Source organism: Monodelphis domestica, chromosome 2 (genome assembly GCF_027887165.1).
Source record: "Monodelphis domestica isolate mMonDom1 chromosome 2, mMonDom1.pri, whole genome shotgun sequence".
Classification (NCBI taxonomy): Eukaryota; Metazoa; Chordata; class Mammalia; order Didelphimorphia; family Didelphidae; genus Monodelphis; species Monodelphis domestica.
Window position 1 is genome coordinate 211,999,714 of NC_077228.1, and position 14,838 is coordinate 212,014,551.

Consider the following 14,838-nt stretch of genomic DNA (forward strand, 5'->3'; position numbering starts at 1 on the left):
ATTTGGCCCTCCATGGACCATCTTCCCTTGCAGGAGAAAAGTGATATTACTCTAGAGTTTATGCATTACTTTTTATATTTATTGACGTGTATGCTTCTATATATTTCCTTCCCTGGAAACTCAGTTTTCTGATATCTCAGATGCAGACCCACAGGCTTTGCTACAGTCTCTGAAGGTAATGAATTATTTCCATCATTTCTTAGTCTTGGGAGGAAAGTAAAATTGGATCTGAACTGATTTTTTTGGGCTCTCCATTTTTCTCAATATTTCTTCATTTTTACTTGGTTTTTTTGTATAAATCAAAATATGACTCTTGAGCCTGCCCCTTTATGTATTTATACCTTTAGGTATAAATTTCACATGTCTATAATTTATACCTTTTGGTATAAATTGGCCTTCTTGATATTGAGAGGCTTTCCAATGCCAGGATCTTTTTGTACAAAAAGGGTTACCAGAAATCTAGTAGCTACAGTGATGAGGCCTTTGATAAAGACAAGAGCACCAAGAAGCAACTATTAGCCTATGATTAGATGGTATAATCCCAAAGTAAAAGACTGCTAGGGGTAGCTAGCTAGGTGGCACAGTCATAGAAAGTCAGGCCTAAAGTCTGGGAAGAGCTGGTTTCAAATTCAAATCTGACTTCATATACATCCTAGCTATGTTGCTCCAGGCAAGTCACTTAACCCCAATTGCCTAGCTCTTACTGCTCTTCTGTTTTAGAACCAATACCTAGTATCAATTCTAAGACAGAAAGTAAAGGTTTAAAAAAAAAAAGACTACCAGCTATACCATTTGCCCTGGTTAACTTTTCACTACTACCATCTGGGAAACAAAGTAGGAGAGGATATTTCCTCCAAAGACTGTGCCCCTGGGTTCATGGTGTTTCCCCATGTTCATTAGTATCCCACCCTTTGCCCATTATAGCGTGGTTCATTGTCTATTCAAGTACACAAGTCTGTTCTACCAATTTAAGGGAATCTTGAAGCTCAAACTATAGGATTAAGGTAAATTACAAGTTTATAATCTGGTATCACTCAACTAATCTTGGCCCATGTATAAAGCATTCAAGAACTTCATTCTATGTTCCTTGTTTTCACTTTATTTTCCCAAGCCCTCTTCTATAGGCCCAATCCTTGGGTTGGTTGTCCACACTCAGAGCCAAGCTAAGTCTTCAGTGCCCTAGACCTTTGGAGTTTGGATATTTTCAAATCTTACCCTTAGGTTTATTCTCTTTGGCTTCAGGTAAAAACTATTCATTCTGTGGCAGCCATTTAACCTGCCATTTCAATTGATGTCCCCTGAGTTCCATTCTTTGGAATTTTGATATTATCCTTTCTCTTAAATTTGGAATTGAGCCTCTAATCACATTTTGGGTTCTCTCTTCTTTTCTTGTCCTACTCTTAAAAAAAATAATTCTCTAGCTCCCATTGTTTAGACACAACTTTGGCCCTAAGGACAATAGCCTACATGGATCATCAGACTGGAATTCTAATTTTCTTAGTGATGGATCCTTCCCTCTCAAAGAACTAGTATATATACTACCCCCTATCATCTAGGCACTGGATCCTCCAGTAAGACATTATTAAAGCAAGAGCATACCTTTCTTTTAACTACCTTCCAATTTACTCTGCCTCTGCCAAGCAAATACCCCAAAATCCACTGTGCCTTTGGTTTTACCTTTCCCTGGTACTCTAAGTGGCACTTCTTCATTGAAGGGTCCATTGTAATTTAACTTGTTTATTTTTCAATATTATTCATTTTTGTTAGTAATCTCATAAAACCAAAACTCCAAAACATAAACCCAAATAAACAATTGAAAAATCATATGCTTTCATCTGCATTCTGACTTGTGGAGTCCATTTTAGAGTCTTCATTTGTTCAGAATTTTCTTATCATTAGCTCATGAAACACTTATTTCAATTCCTATTTGCACTGCAAATAGAGAATTTTAGAATAAACTCTGAGTCAGTTCCCTTTAATCAGTGAAAACAGGTGTACAGTTCTTCCTATTCAGTAGCCAACCAAAAAGTTGACCCATAGAATCTATAGAAATACCAAATGGGAACTCTCAATCCTAAGAAAGAGAAAAAAAAATTTAAAAATATGAAGTTTTAGAAACATCTTTTAATATATAAATAAGGTCATCTCCTAATTGAAGTCTTTCTTTCCCCATTTGAAAAATGAAAGTAAGGGGCAGCTATATGGTTCAATGGATAGATAGCCAGGCCTAATGATGAGAGGACTGGGGTTCAAATCTGGATTCAGACACTTACTAGCTATGTGACCCTGGGAAAGTCACTTTACCCCCCATTGCCTAGCCCTTGCTACTCTACTTACTGCCTTAGAATATATATTTACTATTGATTACAAGACAGATGGTAAGGATTAAAAAAAGAAAGAAAGAAAGAAAGAAAGAAAGAAAGAAAGAAAGAAAGAAAGAAAGAAAGAAAGAAAGAAAGAAAGAAAGAAAGAAAGAAGGAAAATAAAAATAAAGCCAACAACAACTTCCAAAGCATTTGTAAAGAATATCAAATGAATTGATTGCTTTTCCTAATGAAAGCCAACAGCAGTCCAGTGGGGATCCCTACCTATCCTCCTGATTTTCTAGGATATGGATGACATGGATGCTGACCTCTTAGGCTTGAAGAAATCTAGTCAAGCCAGTAATAAAACAGCTGCAAAAGAGGAGTTTCCTGGTGACTTCTCTAGACCTACAGGAAAACCAATAGCCAATGAGAAAGGTGAGCAGGAGGTAACTTTGTTGTAAAGAGAGATTTGGAAGAAGTTTGGACAAAAGCTTCTTTGCCCTCATATACTCAATTCAGTTCAATCCAATAAACATTAGGCACCATATAATATCCAAGGGCAAGAAGAGAACAGCTAGGAAGGAATCTAGTACAATGAAGCAGATGTTGAATTTGGATTCAGTGGACCTCGTTCAAATCCTAACTGCCTCAACTATTTGTATGACTTTGAACAAATCACCACCCTTTCTGTACCTCAGAGGTTCCTCATCTGTAAAATAAATTACTTCTTGAGGTCCATTCCAGGACTAAATCTTTGTTCCAGGAATCTATTTTGTCTGGAATACATATTTTGCGAAGAAGCTTTTAGGGGATTCTACTGTTCTCTTAATTTCTTTCTCTACTCTAGGGTCATGAGACTAAATAAAAAGCCAAGAATATTTGTGAGCTCAGGACTACTCTGACACCTCCTGATCCCTAGCTGGACAAAGTCTGGAAAATCCAATTATATAAATTGGAATATTATATTATGGAATTTCTTATGACTCCTTAGTTCATCTGGAGATACTTGTCTCTGGAGTCATGGAATTTGCTCCCAGACTGTACATTATTCTGGAGGAGTCTGTATTATAGTTGGATAAAGGAGAGTCTGCTTCCCACAGTCCATAAGTCACCTTAAGGATGATCATTTTCATATCCTACCTTCCAGAAGATGGTTTATTTGGGTGACATGAGATATATGGGGGACCATGAGAATCAACACAAACTGCATGACTATACTTCCCATTTACTTTCTTGCAGAAGATACTACTAAGAAGCCTGTGCCTTCCACTGGGAGCACTGGACGCCCATACAAGAAGTTTTCCTTTGATGGTACCACAACTCTCTCTATTATACTGCTTCTAAGGCCCCCTTAGTTTTGAGAATATGGCAGACTTAGCAATAGATATTTGACTATCTTCTTGAAGCAAGTCACAATATATACCAGATGATGAAGAATAAAGGGCAATACTTATTTCCACCAAACAAAAGGGAGACAGGTTATCAGATTTTTGTATGGATGGTAAATTTTAGGTTCTTATTTATAAAACTAGATCATGGATTTTGGAACTTCAAGTCAAGCTGTCAATGTCTATAAAGCATTGGAAAAATCATCTTTCCCTTCATTTGTATTCTGTCACCTGAACTGTGAATGTATTCTTTTAAGTTATAGATATTGTATACTAGAGACTGTAGTGTATTTATATTGAAGTAGGGACTAGGGGACCACCTGACTCCCCATCTTTATTCAGAGTTCCTCTTAATAATATTGCCCTGGGATTTGAAGGGAGTTTGATTGTTTTTGATAAGCATCTGGAAATCTTACATTAAGGAAAGGAAGTCTGAGGGCATGACTCCACAATTAAGGCACGTTTATCATAAATTTCCCAATAACTGGATCTCATCTTTCTTTTCTGGTTAAAAGATTTAGAGGACCCTTTGGCAGGACTTCTGTCTGATGAAGAGGAAGGAATTGCTAAGAAGCCACCTATGAAAGAGACTAAAACAGTTCCTGAAAAGAATCCTACCATAGTTAAAAATCAAGGTAAGAGGAGATAATAGATGACTTGTTCTCATTGGGTGAATCATTTAGCTGGGAGCAGAATGTGCCAGGCCAAACTGCCACTTCACCATACTAAAGAAATAACTCAACTCAGGGGAACGGAACCATCCAAGCAGAACTCTAAGGCAAGGCAAAGATAAAGGACTCATGGCTTACAGAGGCATAGGGCACCTGGCGAGAAGGGATAGGTGATGTCCTTTTCAGAGCCTGTACCATAGGAACATGGGGCATGTGAGCATAGGACTGTGAGAGGTCCTACAGAATAGAATGGGAGATAAATTTAGCATCTTGCCATCTTGCCTTTACTTCTATATCCAATCAGAAAGTTAGGACTGGAGTAATATAGGTTTTTTGCCTTAGAAGGAAGCCACCAAGAGCTGAGGGGCAGAAACTAATCCAAGGAGCCTATTCCTCTCTAAAGATACTTTTCTTTGATTATAGCAAGAAACTTTTAGACATCCTTAGTTCTTTTAGGACTTTTGGTCTTTTGCTTTTTCAACAAAGTTGTATTTTATTCTTCACAACAGTACCTACATACATGTATTCATATCTTTGACCACTAACCCATTAGAATAGCTTTTATTTTTCTATACCAGTGTTCTCTACATATTTTGAACATCAGGCCCTTAATGAAACATTTTTTCCCAGTCCACAGTTTTCTTAGTTGTGTCAGCTTTGTAAAAGTTTTTCAATTTTGCATAATTGAAATAATCTATTTTATCTTTTATGATTGCATTTCTCACTCATTCACTTAAGAATTCTCTGCCTCACCACAGGCATAGAAAGTTGTCTGATCTGGTTCTCTTGTACATTTTTTATGACAGGATCTTTAACATTCAGGTCATGTATGTCCAGTTTAGCCTTACTGTGACTTATAGAGTGATATATTGCTCTAAACTTTATTTCCACCAGTTTTTGTCAAATATAGAGTTCTTTCCCAAGTATTTTAGATTCTCATATTTAATGAATACTCGGTTATTGAATTCACTTGTTTTAGTTCTTTCTCATATAGTCCATTCCACTGACCTTTTTTATTTTTCAGTCAGTACAAATAATTTTGATGATTATTGTTTTGTAATATAACTGGAAGCCTTCAAGTGCTATACCTCCTTTCGTTCCTACTTTACTTTCATTATTTCCCTTGAGGTTCTAACCTTTGGTCCTCCAAATGAATCAAAATTCATCAAAATATTATTTTTTCTAGTTCTCTAAAGTATCTTCTTAGTCATTTAGTTGGTGTGGTGGCAAATATGTAAATTAATTTAGTTAGTTTTGCCTTTTTAATTATAGTGTAATAGTCTAGTCATGATCACTGAATGTACCTGCAATTATTTAAGTTGTTCTTTATTTCTTTAAAGAGTTTCTTTTAAAGAGTATTTTTTTATTTCTTTAAAGAGTGTTTTGTAGTTATATCTATAAAGTTCTTGAATGATATACATTTGAAAATATAATATATGTATATGTGAGATTCATTAAGTACAGAAGATAGCTTGATTTGTTTCTTTTACTGAATCATGCCGCCTGTTTTGTTGGGGCCAAATTTAGTTCAGAATAACACTTGGTAGATGTAATGGTTTTAAGGACTTCTTGTGGTAACTCCATTGCTTCTTGAGAATTCTTTGACTATAATTTGGGAACCACCTCCTTGGAAATCTGTCCATTCCAGATGACTTGTTCTATTTGTTTTCTGAACACAAAATGCAGATTGTCTCATATCGTCACCTCTCAGTCTTTGGACATATATTCTTGGTTCTGCCTTTAATGCTCTCCCCTCCTTTCCCTTTATCTAAGTCACATCCTTTCTTTAAGACCCAGCTCAGGTTTTATCTCCCACCTTTAATGAAGCCCAGCTTCTGGTCTGTGGTGGTCTCACTCCTCTGACCTATAGCATTCATTCATTGTCAGTCACACTTCTGTGATAGAACAGGGGCTACCTTTGCTATTATTGACCCAGAGTTCTGATTTCTAGGCCCCTCTCTTCCTTTAGCTCCTGTTGACACCCCTGTCCTAAAGAAGGAGGAATTGAAGTTTGATGATGGGGATGACTTCATGGCCACCCTTGGGTTTGGAGACAGTCCTATGGCAGAGCGGAAGCATGAAAAGGGAGACCAGTAAGACTGTCTTCCAAGCTGAGAGGCGTCTTCTAGCGTCTGAGCAGCATGGCTTCCTTTGTTGGGAAGGAGAGCACAGAGGTGGGGGTGGAGGGTGGGCACAGTTATCTGAGGTTACCCATGTTGTTGTTGCCCCCATCCCTCTGTCCTCTGCCTTGTCAGGGATGGCCCCCGCCCTGCTCGCTCTAAACTGGATGAGCTGCTGGGACGAGGGACTGCCTCCAAGCTCCTGGAGCGACCAGGCACTGGGGAGCTCCGGGAGTTCAGGTTGGATAAGAAGTACCAGAAGCAGCCTGGTGAGTGGACTCCACAGCCATGTACACTTAGAAAGGGAGGGTTATCCCAGACATGGCCATAGGCTCCTTGTTTCACAGATAAAGAAGACCCCTGGGGAGATGATGACTTTGCCTTTGGGGCCTACCAGCCCACAGTGGTCTCCTCTGAGAGCCGACAGTCCCGTAGGCAGTCTGTCAGGTAAGGAGGGGCCTGTCTGGGCCCCTGGAGCATTGCCTGACATATAATCTTCCCCAGGTCCTTTCCTCCTCCTATCAGCATCAGCCAGCTTTGATGTGTGTACACTATACCAGGAGCTCATGATCTAGAGCCTAGGAACCTATTTTCTGAATATTTTGACAACTATATTTCACGTATATTCCTGTGTGTTTGATTTTATGTCTTTAAAGACCTCCTTCTGGGAATGGGTCCATAGGCTTCACTGGCCTACCAAAGAGGTCTTTGCCACAAAAAAAGATTAGGAAGCCCAGCAGTATATTATATTACATTCTTTAAGAGTTTATGGAAGATTGAGATGTAGCATAGCATAATGGAATGATCACTGGCCTGGTAGTCAAGAGACATACACTCATGCATCACTATATATCTTGGATACTTGAACCTGAGCCCCATTTGGCAAAGGTTAATGGAGTCGGCAGTGGGATAGACCTCTTTCCTTTGCCTTACTTATGCTTCTATCTTGAAGCAGATTCTCAGCGGAGAGTCTCACCAATCCTAAGGGAGAGCAGTGCTCCAAACAAAGTACACCTATCACAGCCAGCCCCGCTCATACTGCAAAGGGAGGAGCTGACTGGTTGGGCCTCAAGGATGAAGACTTTGACCTGCTCCCTCCATCTCCTACCAAAGATTCCAGCAAGGTTGGCTCAGCAATGGCTATACCTTCAGGATATAATCCTCCAGCCCGGCACTCTGCTCCAGCCAGACTGCCCGTGTCAGGGATGAAGGCACCTCCCAATGCTACAGCTGACCTTCACAAACCCAGCCTGGCTCCTAATCTGGAAACATCAGAGGAAAACAAAGAGGATGATTGGCTAAGCCATGCCTTGTCTCGGAAAAAATCTCAGAATTTAGCTAAAGAAGAACAGCCTGGGACTTCTAAAGGTCTGAGTCCCTCTGAAACATCAGATCTTCCCTTGGTCAGGTACACACATGGATTCTTTGTATTGCCTTTTAGGGAACTGGGCTGACACACTGCAAGCTAATTATTGCTGGGGATCTGTCACCAAGGCAGGGACTATAGGAAATCCTAGGAATATGAGCATTGAACTGTGCCTTTTTTGGAAATCTATAGGTAGAACCTTGAGGGGGGAAAAAAGACCTTCTTCCTTAGTTTTATCTAGGCAGAGAAATCAGGGGAAATGGAGCCACTATAAAACCTCTATTCCTAGATGTGAAGAGAGAAACTCAGAGTCCTCTGTCTTGGCAACAGGCAGGGTTCCTGAGAGAAACTCCTATCTAAACTCCTTTGGGGTGTAATGAAAATAACCTTCCCTAGAATCTAAATAGATTAGGGAATAAACTGAGACTAGCCAAAACTGTAAATAAAATACTGTTGAGTTGTAGATGTGTTCACTTTAAGTATAAATGTTTGTCTTATAACAAAGGCCAAGGGATAAGCATATGGATAAGCCTAGCTGCCTGAAGGAGTTGGACTTAAGGAGGAAGCCCTGGTAGAGATGCTAGAAGGGAGGGTTTGTGAAGACAGGAAGGAATAACCAACTGAGGCTACTTTGGAGGGTGCTAACCCTGAAAAAAAAAAGATGAAAATTCAGGGAAATTTTGTGAGTGGCCCAGGGACATTATTGCATAATGGGATTCAGAATCTTCAAAGAAAGTAATTTTGACCTGAAGCTGAGGGCCAAATAAAAAGGAACCTGTATCTTTCAGGCTTGAGATAAGAGCAATATCTTTAGCCTTGGATTAAGTGGAGAAAAGTTGGGAGGTGAACCATCAGGGAAAGAAAAGTGACTCAAAGAATCACACTGTTAGAAACCTCAGCCTACATGAGGATAAAAAAAAAAAAGAATATGAGCAATGTTTTAAATAATACTGGGGCAGCTAGGTTGCTCAATGGCTAGAGAGCCAGGCCTAGAATCCAGAGGATCTGGGTTCACATCTGGCCTCAGACACTTCCTAGCTGTGTGACGCTGAGCAAGTCACTTAACCCCAATTGCTTAGCCCTCTTATTTAGTATTCTAAGAGAGAAGGGGTAAGAGTTTTGAAATAATAATTATAATAGCTAGCATTTATATAGTACCTACTGTGTGCCAGGAACTGTGCTAAGTGCTTTACAATTATTATCTCATTTGGTCCTCACAATAACCCTACATAGTAGTTGATATTATTATCCCCATTTTACAACTGAAGAAGCTGAGGCAAACAGGTTAAATAAGTTCCCCAGGATCACACAGCCAGTAAGTACCTGGGGCTGGATTTGAATGTAGGGCTTCCTAACTCTTCTCACCAACTCCAACTGACTTGAATCATGAGACTGAATACTTATGACCTGTCTATTCTATATATAGTATGTACCACTATATTCCTTCCTATTAATAGTTTATTTGCTTTCCACTGACCCTTATGAATGCTACACCACAGAAATAAGGTGAATCCCAAAGATACAATCTTGAAGGAACTAATGGTGATGTGGGGAGGGGAAATGGGAAGCCATCCATTGGACAGGGAAAACCACCAGGGAGCCTTCTATGGTCAGACCTGAAGCTTCAGTGGACCTTACCTTTTGATTTGGCCTTTTTCAGCCAACCTCTTGCCAGTACCCAAAGGCCTGAGCAAACAGCTGCCAGAAGAACCCCAGGGACAGCACAAGAAGCTGAACCTGCACGCCTCAAAGGCAATGGGTATGCCTACAGCTGAGATTTTGTGGGGTTGGGGGACCACATCCTCAGCAAAAGGTTGGCATATAGCTATGGTAAGCCTTTCAGCCATGGGGGATGGAAGATGAGGACTGGACCAGGGTCTCAATTACTGCTTTGAAACTTTTGTTCTGGATCAGAATACATTAAATTGACTCCAAGAACCATCTAGACTTCCAAGTGAGCTGGAGATCATAAGGGATAAGCTCCAGAGCCACATTCTTCTCTTCCCCCAATCCTGCGACACATCCTGTCTCATGTGCTTGTCACTCTAGGCTCTCAGGGCTTTCCAAGAAGCTCCTTTCTCTTCCCTTTCACCTTTTTCCTTAAAGGAGTGATTCCTTTTCTTTCCCTTAGCCCAGAGGAGGTACTGTTCCAACTTGCCTTCCCATCAACCCCCAATCTCTATATTTAGAGTTCCTCAGACTGATGCCCACTCCTGGACACCAGCTGCCCCTGTACTTCCTGCAGTTGAAACAAAAAGAGACACTTTTCCTGGAGAAGTTCCCAGTACTGGTAGGTTTTCTCTCCTGAAGGACCACTGAGCCATGGGCTACTACTAAGTGTTTGGGTGTCAGTCATAATACCTTTGTTGTAATGGTTCCTGGCCCCTGATGAATCTTCCCTAAAACTAGATTCTCCCTTAAGCATCCACCTGTCTCTATACCTCTGAGCTCTCTTTTTCATCTACTATTTATTTTTCATTTCTTGCATTTTTCATACCTTGCAGCTTGTTTCCGGAGATCCCAAGAATTAACAGGGACTTCCATGCCTCTGCAGGTAGGGAGAAGTGAGCAAACAGGGATCTAGAACTCTCAAGTCTTTTTCTTCTAAGGTAATGTGTCCTACCTCAGAAACTAACATTTTCCTTCAAAATCTTCTAAGAAAGAGACATCACCTGATACCCATACTTGTTTTTTCTAGAAATCTCATTCTAGACATTAGCTTGGAACCAAAAGTTGGTAGGGGAGACACAATTATCATCTAGATAGGAGCAGTTAGAAATGCCAACTATAAAGTGAGGGTACGGTTATTCTACCAGATCACTTTGAAATTATCCTTCCATCCTCAGATCTTCTGCAATCCTAGTCTCAGATTCTGAATAGTGTAAAACCTCTGGTTCTAGATGGAGCCTTTGGACAGGAGGTGGCCATATAATGCAGAGGACTCAAACAACACGTGCTTAGAGTCAGCTCTCATGATAGGAGGAGAGCTTCCAGGATCTCAAAAAATTAGCAACCTTTGACAGAAAGCGAGAGGTTCTTAGATTTTCTTGTGTCATAGACCCTTTGGCAATCTAGTGAAGCTCCTGGATCCCTTCTCAGAATCATATTTGTAAATACAAGAAAGTAAAATACTTGGGATTACAAAGGAAACCAAAGACTAGTAAAATAAATACTTAATTTTTTCCCATTCAAGTTTACAAATTCCAGGTTAAGGGGCTTATGGGTCTAAGAGCCTCAATAGAAGGGTTCAATCTTATGAAGTTTCATTCTGACCCTAAAATTTGACAATTTATCCAGAGATCTCAATCATTTTACTAAGGATGGAAGAGGAAGGAAACTAAAGTCTCCTGTTTTGTACAGTGAAAGGCAATGATTCCTTTTTCAAACCAGGCTAGTTGAGCTGCTAAGAAGCAGTGTCTGCAAGTCTCAGGACCTCTCTAATTTGACAAATAGTACCCTATCTATCAGAAACTGTTATATCCACAGATCAAGTCAGGGGTGGCTATCCAGCTGCCCAAGAGCCAGAGTGCAATTTTGTCTGGCCAAGCTATTCTCTATTATTTCATATCTAACCCACTGGTGGATTCTTCTAACTCATGCAGGGCCTTTTCCCAGAAAGCCTAGCCCTGAGTTTGCTCCCAGGAGGAGAGTATCAGAAGAGGATCCTGGCTGCACAGGCCCAGCTACAATGTGGCACAGCAGAACTCCACGAGGAGCTATTAAAAAGTCAGGCCCGACAGGCAGAGCTGGAGACCCAGGTGAAGAGAGCTCTGGGGAGCCAGGAAAAGAGGGGACATTTTGGACAAGGATCTTAGTGGGCAGGTCAGAAAGAAACAAACACCAAGGGAAAGAAAACCAAAGGAACACAAGGCCTAAAGGAGAAGTAAAGGTCTGAGAGACATCTCTCCTCTCCTTCCTCCTGCCCACTCCAACATCCTCCAGGTTCGGAAGCTAGAACTAGAGAGAACTCAGCAACATATCCTGCTGGAGAGTTTGCAGCAGCGGCACCAGGCAGACTTGGAGCTTATTGAGAATGCACACAGGTAAGTGCCCCTGCCTACCTTCATCTTACTGTAAACCTAAGTACCAAGGCCTAAGAGGCCTAGCTAGATTTCTTTAGGTTCCCCCAAATGAAATCCCAGCCTCAGTTTTTGAATGAATCTTAGCATCAGTCCTGTAGACCCATGGTGATGAGCCTATGGCACACATGCCAGAAGGGGCACTCAGAGCCTTCTCTGTGGGTATGTGTGCTGTTACCCCTGCATAGAGTTCCCCATAGTTTGTTACTAGAAAGCCAGAGGGACATAATCTGGGCTGCTCCCTTCCCCCTCTCCACATGCACCTGGGGACATTTCTCACATTTCATGGAGAAATGGAGAAAAGCTCACATTTCTAACCTCCCCCCCCCCCAAGAGGTTCACCATCACTACCATAGACCAAACCAATGGTGTTGAGGGAAATTCTAGATACCCCCCCCCCCCAAGCCTGGAATGCTCTCCCTTTTGGTCTCTGCCTCTGGGTTTTCTTCAAATCTCAGCTAAAATCCCATCTTCTACAAGAAACTTTTCCCAGTCCCACTTAATGCTGGTGCCTCCCCTCTAAGATTATCTTTAATTTATCCTGTATTTGTCTTATTTTTACCTAGTTGTTTGCAGGTTGTCTCTCCCATTAGACTATAAGTTTTTTAAGGACAGAAACTTTAAGCTTAAAGGCCTTTCTTTGAACTCCAGCACTTAGCATAGTGCCTGACAAATAGTAATATTGTTCAGGAAAAAACCCCCAAACCTGAAAAAGTTTTAGAAATATATTTGGTCATTTGGCAAGGGAGAACGAACTAGAAAGGATTTGACTCTCTCTCATCCAAGCTCCTGGAGGTTTACATTATATAGGATTCAGAAAAGGGTACCAGCACATGAACTGCACCTATGAAGTTAATCACTTTTGCAAAGAAGGCAGCTTGAAAGCAAGGTCTATTGTAATGGATATCTGTAAGTATAAACATTCAATAAAAATTGGGCAAAGCCAAAACACAACAAAAACCCAAATTCAAACTTTCAGTTGGAACCCAAAACAAAACCTAGGTGAACAGATTGTTTTGGGTGGATCTAGGACCTGGGGAATCCAAAATATTCTTTGTAACATCTCTAACATTCTTGAACAGTTATTGAGGTCAGGGTGACATTCTGGATTCAAATAATCTCTCGTCCTATAAAGATAGATTTAAATAGCACAATAATATTTCATTAAATTTAATTTATTAATTGGTGTCAAATTAGTTAAATTTAATATTTTCCCAAAAAATACAATAAAATATTTTCCACTGTAGACATTTAATAAATTTCCATCCCAAGTCCAGCAATCTATGTGCTTTTTGCAGGAGCAGGATCAAGGTGCTAGAGACATCATACCAGCAGCGGGAAGAGCGACTGCAGAGGGAAAATGAGGATCTTACAGCTCAGTATCTGTCTCACTGCCAGGAGGCAGAGCATGCCAGAGCTGAGCTCCTGGCACAACACCAGCGTCGTCTTGCTGCTGCCGAGCAAGAGAAGGATCAGGAGATTGAGAGGCTCCAGAATTTACAGCGGTAAGGGATGGGTCCAGGATATGGAATTTAGGGAAGTTTGGCCCCAGTGGACTCACCTTAAAGGAAAATTCAAGTGTAAGCTATAGGATTCTTCTGCCTTTAGAAGTCCAAGGTAGACAGCTTCTGAAGAGTAGCGTAACTACATTCCTACTTAGTCAATAAGCCCTTTTTGAAGCCCGTGGTAACATGTGGCTTTCCATCTTTGAAGGGTACTGAGATGTGGATAGCAAAGAAGAAACCCTGCTTTTAGTAACTAGGAAGAAATAACTTTTAACTGAGTCCTAAAAAAGAAAGCTAAGTTTTCTTATTACAATATCCCCTTAGTCTTTGATTTTGATTTACTGATTTTTTCAATTAAGAAAAGTTAGCCTGCTTATTTATTTCTTGGGGTTTTGGAGACTCACTACAACTTCTTTTATGCCAATTTGCCAAAAAAAGACACAAAATTGTTTGCTACAGTTCTGACAAATGTGGTAGATGTTTTATATAAAACTCATTAACAGGTGATTTTAAAAAAAAACCCTTACCTTTGTAAAAATTAAATTAGTCTCTAGTAATAGAAATATTATATTTTATGAGGTTTATTAAGGATTATTAGAATTAAGAATAAAGAAAATAGAAAATAGAAAAATCATGTGCCTAAGGCTGATTAGCCCATTCAAAACCCCTGCACTTAGTTTACCCACTACATCATTGCAACGGAAGAGAGATCCTGTGTGAGGCAGAGAGCCAGTTAAACACTCATTGTGATCTCGCCCAGGTGGAGACTCAGGTGAGATTATAGGGAATTCTGGGAAATACCAAAGACTTCTGGGGATTGAAGTCTAGGGTTCAAATCTCCATTTTACACCTTCTATCTCAGAGTCAAAATTGTACATTGATTCCAAGACAGACTAGGCATAACATAGCATTAAGGGGGTTAAGTGACTTGCCCAGGGCAACACAGCTAGAAATGTCTGAGGTCAAATTTGAACCCATGACCTCCTGTCTCTGGGCCTGGCTTTCAATCCACTCTGCCACCTAACTGCCCCATTAAGTGTTCTTCAAAAGATGAATGGAAATGTAAAACTTTTGTTTTCTTTCTTCTCCAACAATAAATGTTCAAAGAAGATTTTTTTTTAAAGTACCAGGCACTAGACTAAGTGCTGAGGATAAAAAAATAAAGGGCAAAGGAACTCACAGTCTAACCTTTAACCTTCTGGTGTGCTACTGTTGAGATAGTGCTAGCCCTATGCTGTTTCAGGAATCTCAGGAGTAGCACAAGGCCAGAAACCAAATCTTGGAATGTACACAGTTCTCGTAGCTATTCCAGTAGCCTGAACACTGAGAAGGATTTATCCTATTTATACATTATATGGTGGGGGTTTATTTATTTATTTATTTAGGATTTTTTTTCTATGGTT

General features: G+C 40.2%; 1 protein-coding gene across 20 annotated transcripts in view; it reads left to right on the forward strand.

Moving 5' to 3' along the window:
• The window catches only part of FBF1 (Fas binding factor 1), a 28,724-nt gene that overhangs the window by 7,172 nt on the left and 6,714 nt on the right, over positions 1 to 14,838 (forward strand). For 13 of the 20 annotated variants that reach the window (XM_016430644.2, XM_056817108.1, XM_016430639.2 and 10 more), the window contains 14 exons: positions 125 to 175; positions 2,609 to 2,741; positions 3,546 to 3,617; positions 4,210 to 4,329; positions 6,335 to 6,458; positions 6,621 to 6,754; positions 6,833 to 6,932; positions 7,438 to 7,893; positions 9,512 to 9,610; positions 10,041 to 10,141; positions 10,356 to 10,405; positions 11,454 to 11,609; positions 11,794 to 11,894; positions 13,229 to 13,435. In XM_016430644.2, the coding sequence (XP_016286130.2) occupies positions 125 to 175; positions 2,609 to 2,741; positions 3,546 to 3,617; positions 4,210 to 4,329; positions 6,335 to 6,458; positions 6,621 to 6,754; positions 6,833 to 6,932; positions 7,438 to 7,893; positions 9,512 to 9,610; positions 10,041 to 10,141; positions 10,356 to 10,405; positions 11,454 to 11,609; positions 11,794 to 11,894; positions 13,229 to 13,435 (1,904 nt within the window). The remainder of the gene's footprint in view (positions 1 to 124; positions 176 to 2,608; positions 2,742 to 3,545; positions 3,618 to 4,209; positions 4,330 to 6,334; positions 6,459 to 6,620; positions 6,755 to 6,832; positions 6,933 to 7,437; positions 7,894 to 9,511; positions 9,611 to 10,040; positions 10,142 to 10,355; positions 10,406 to 11,453; positions 11,610 to 11,793; positions 11,895 to 13,228; positions 13,436 to 14,838) is intronic. The other 7 variants (XM_056817113.1, XM_016430648.2, XM_056817112.1 and 4 more) reach the window with 1 other exon arrangement.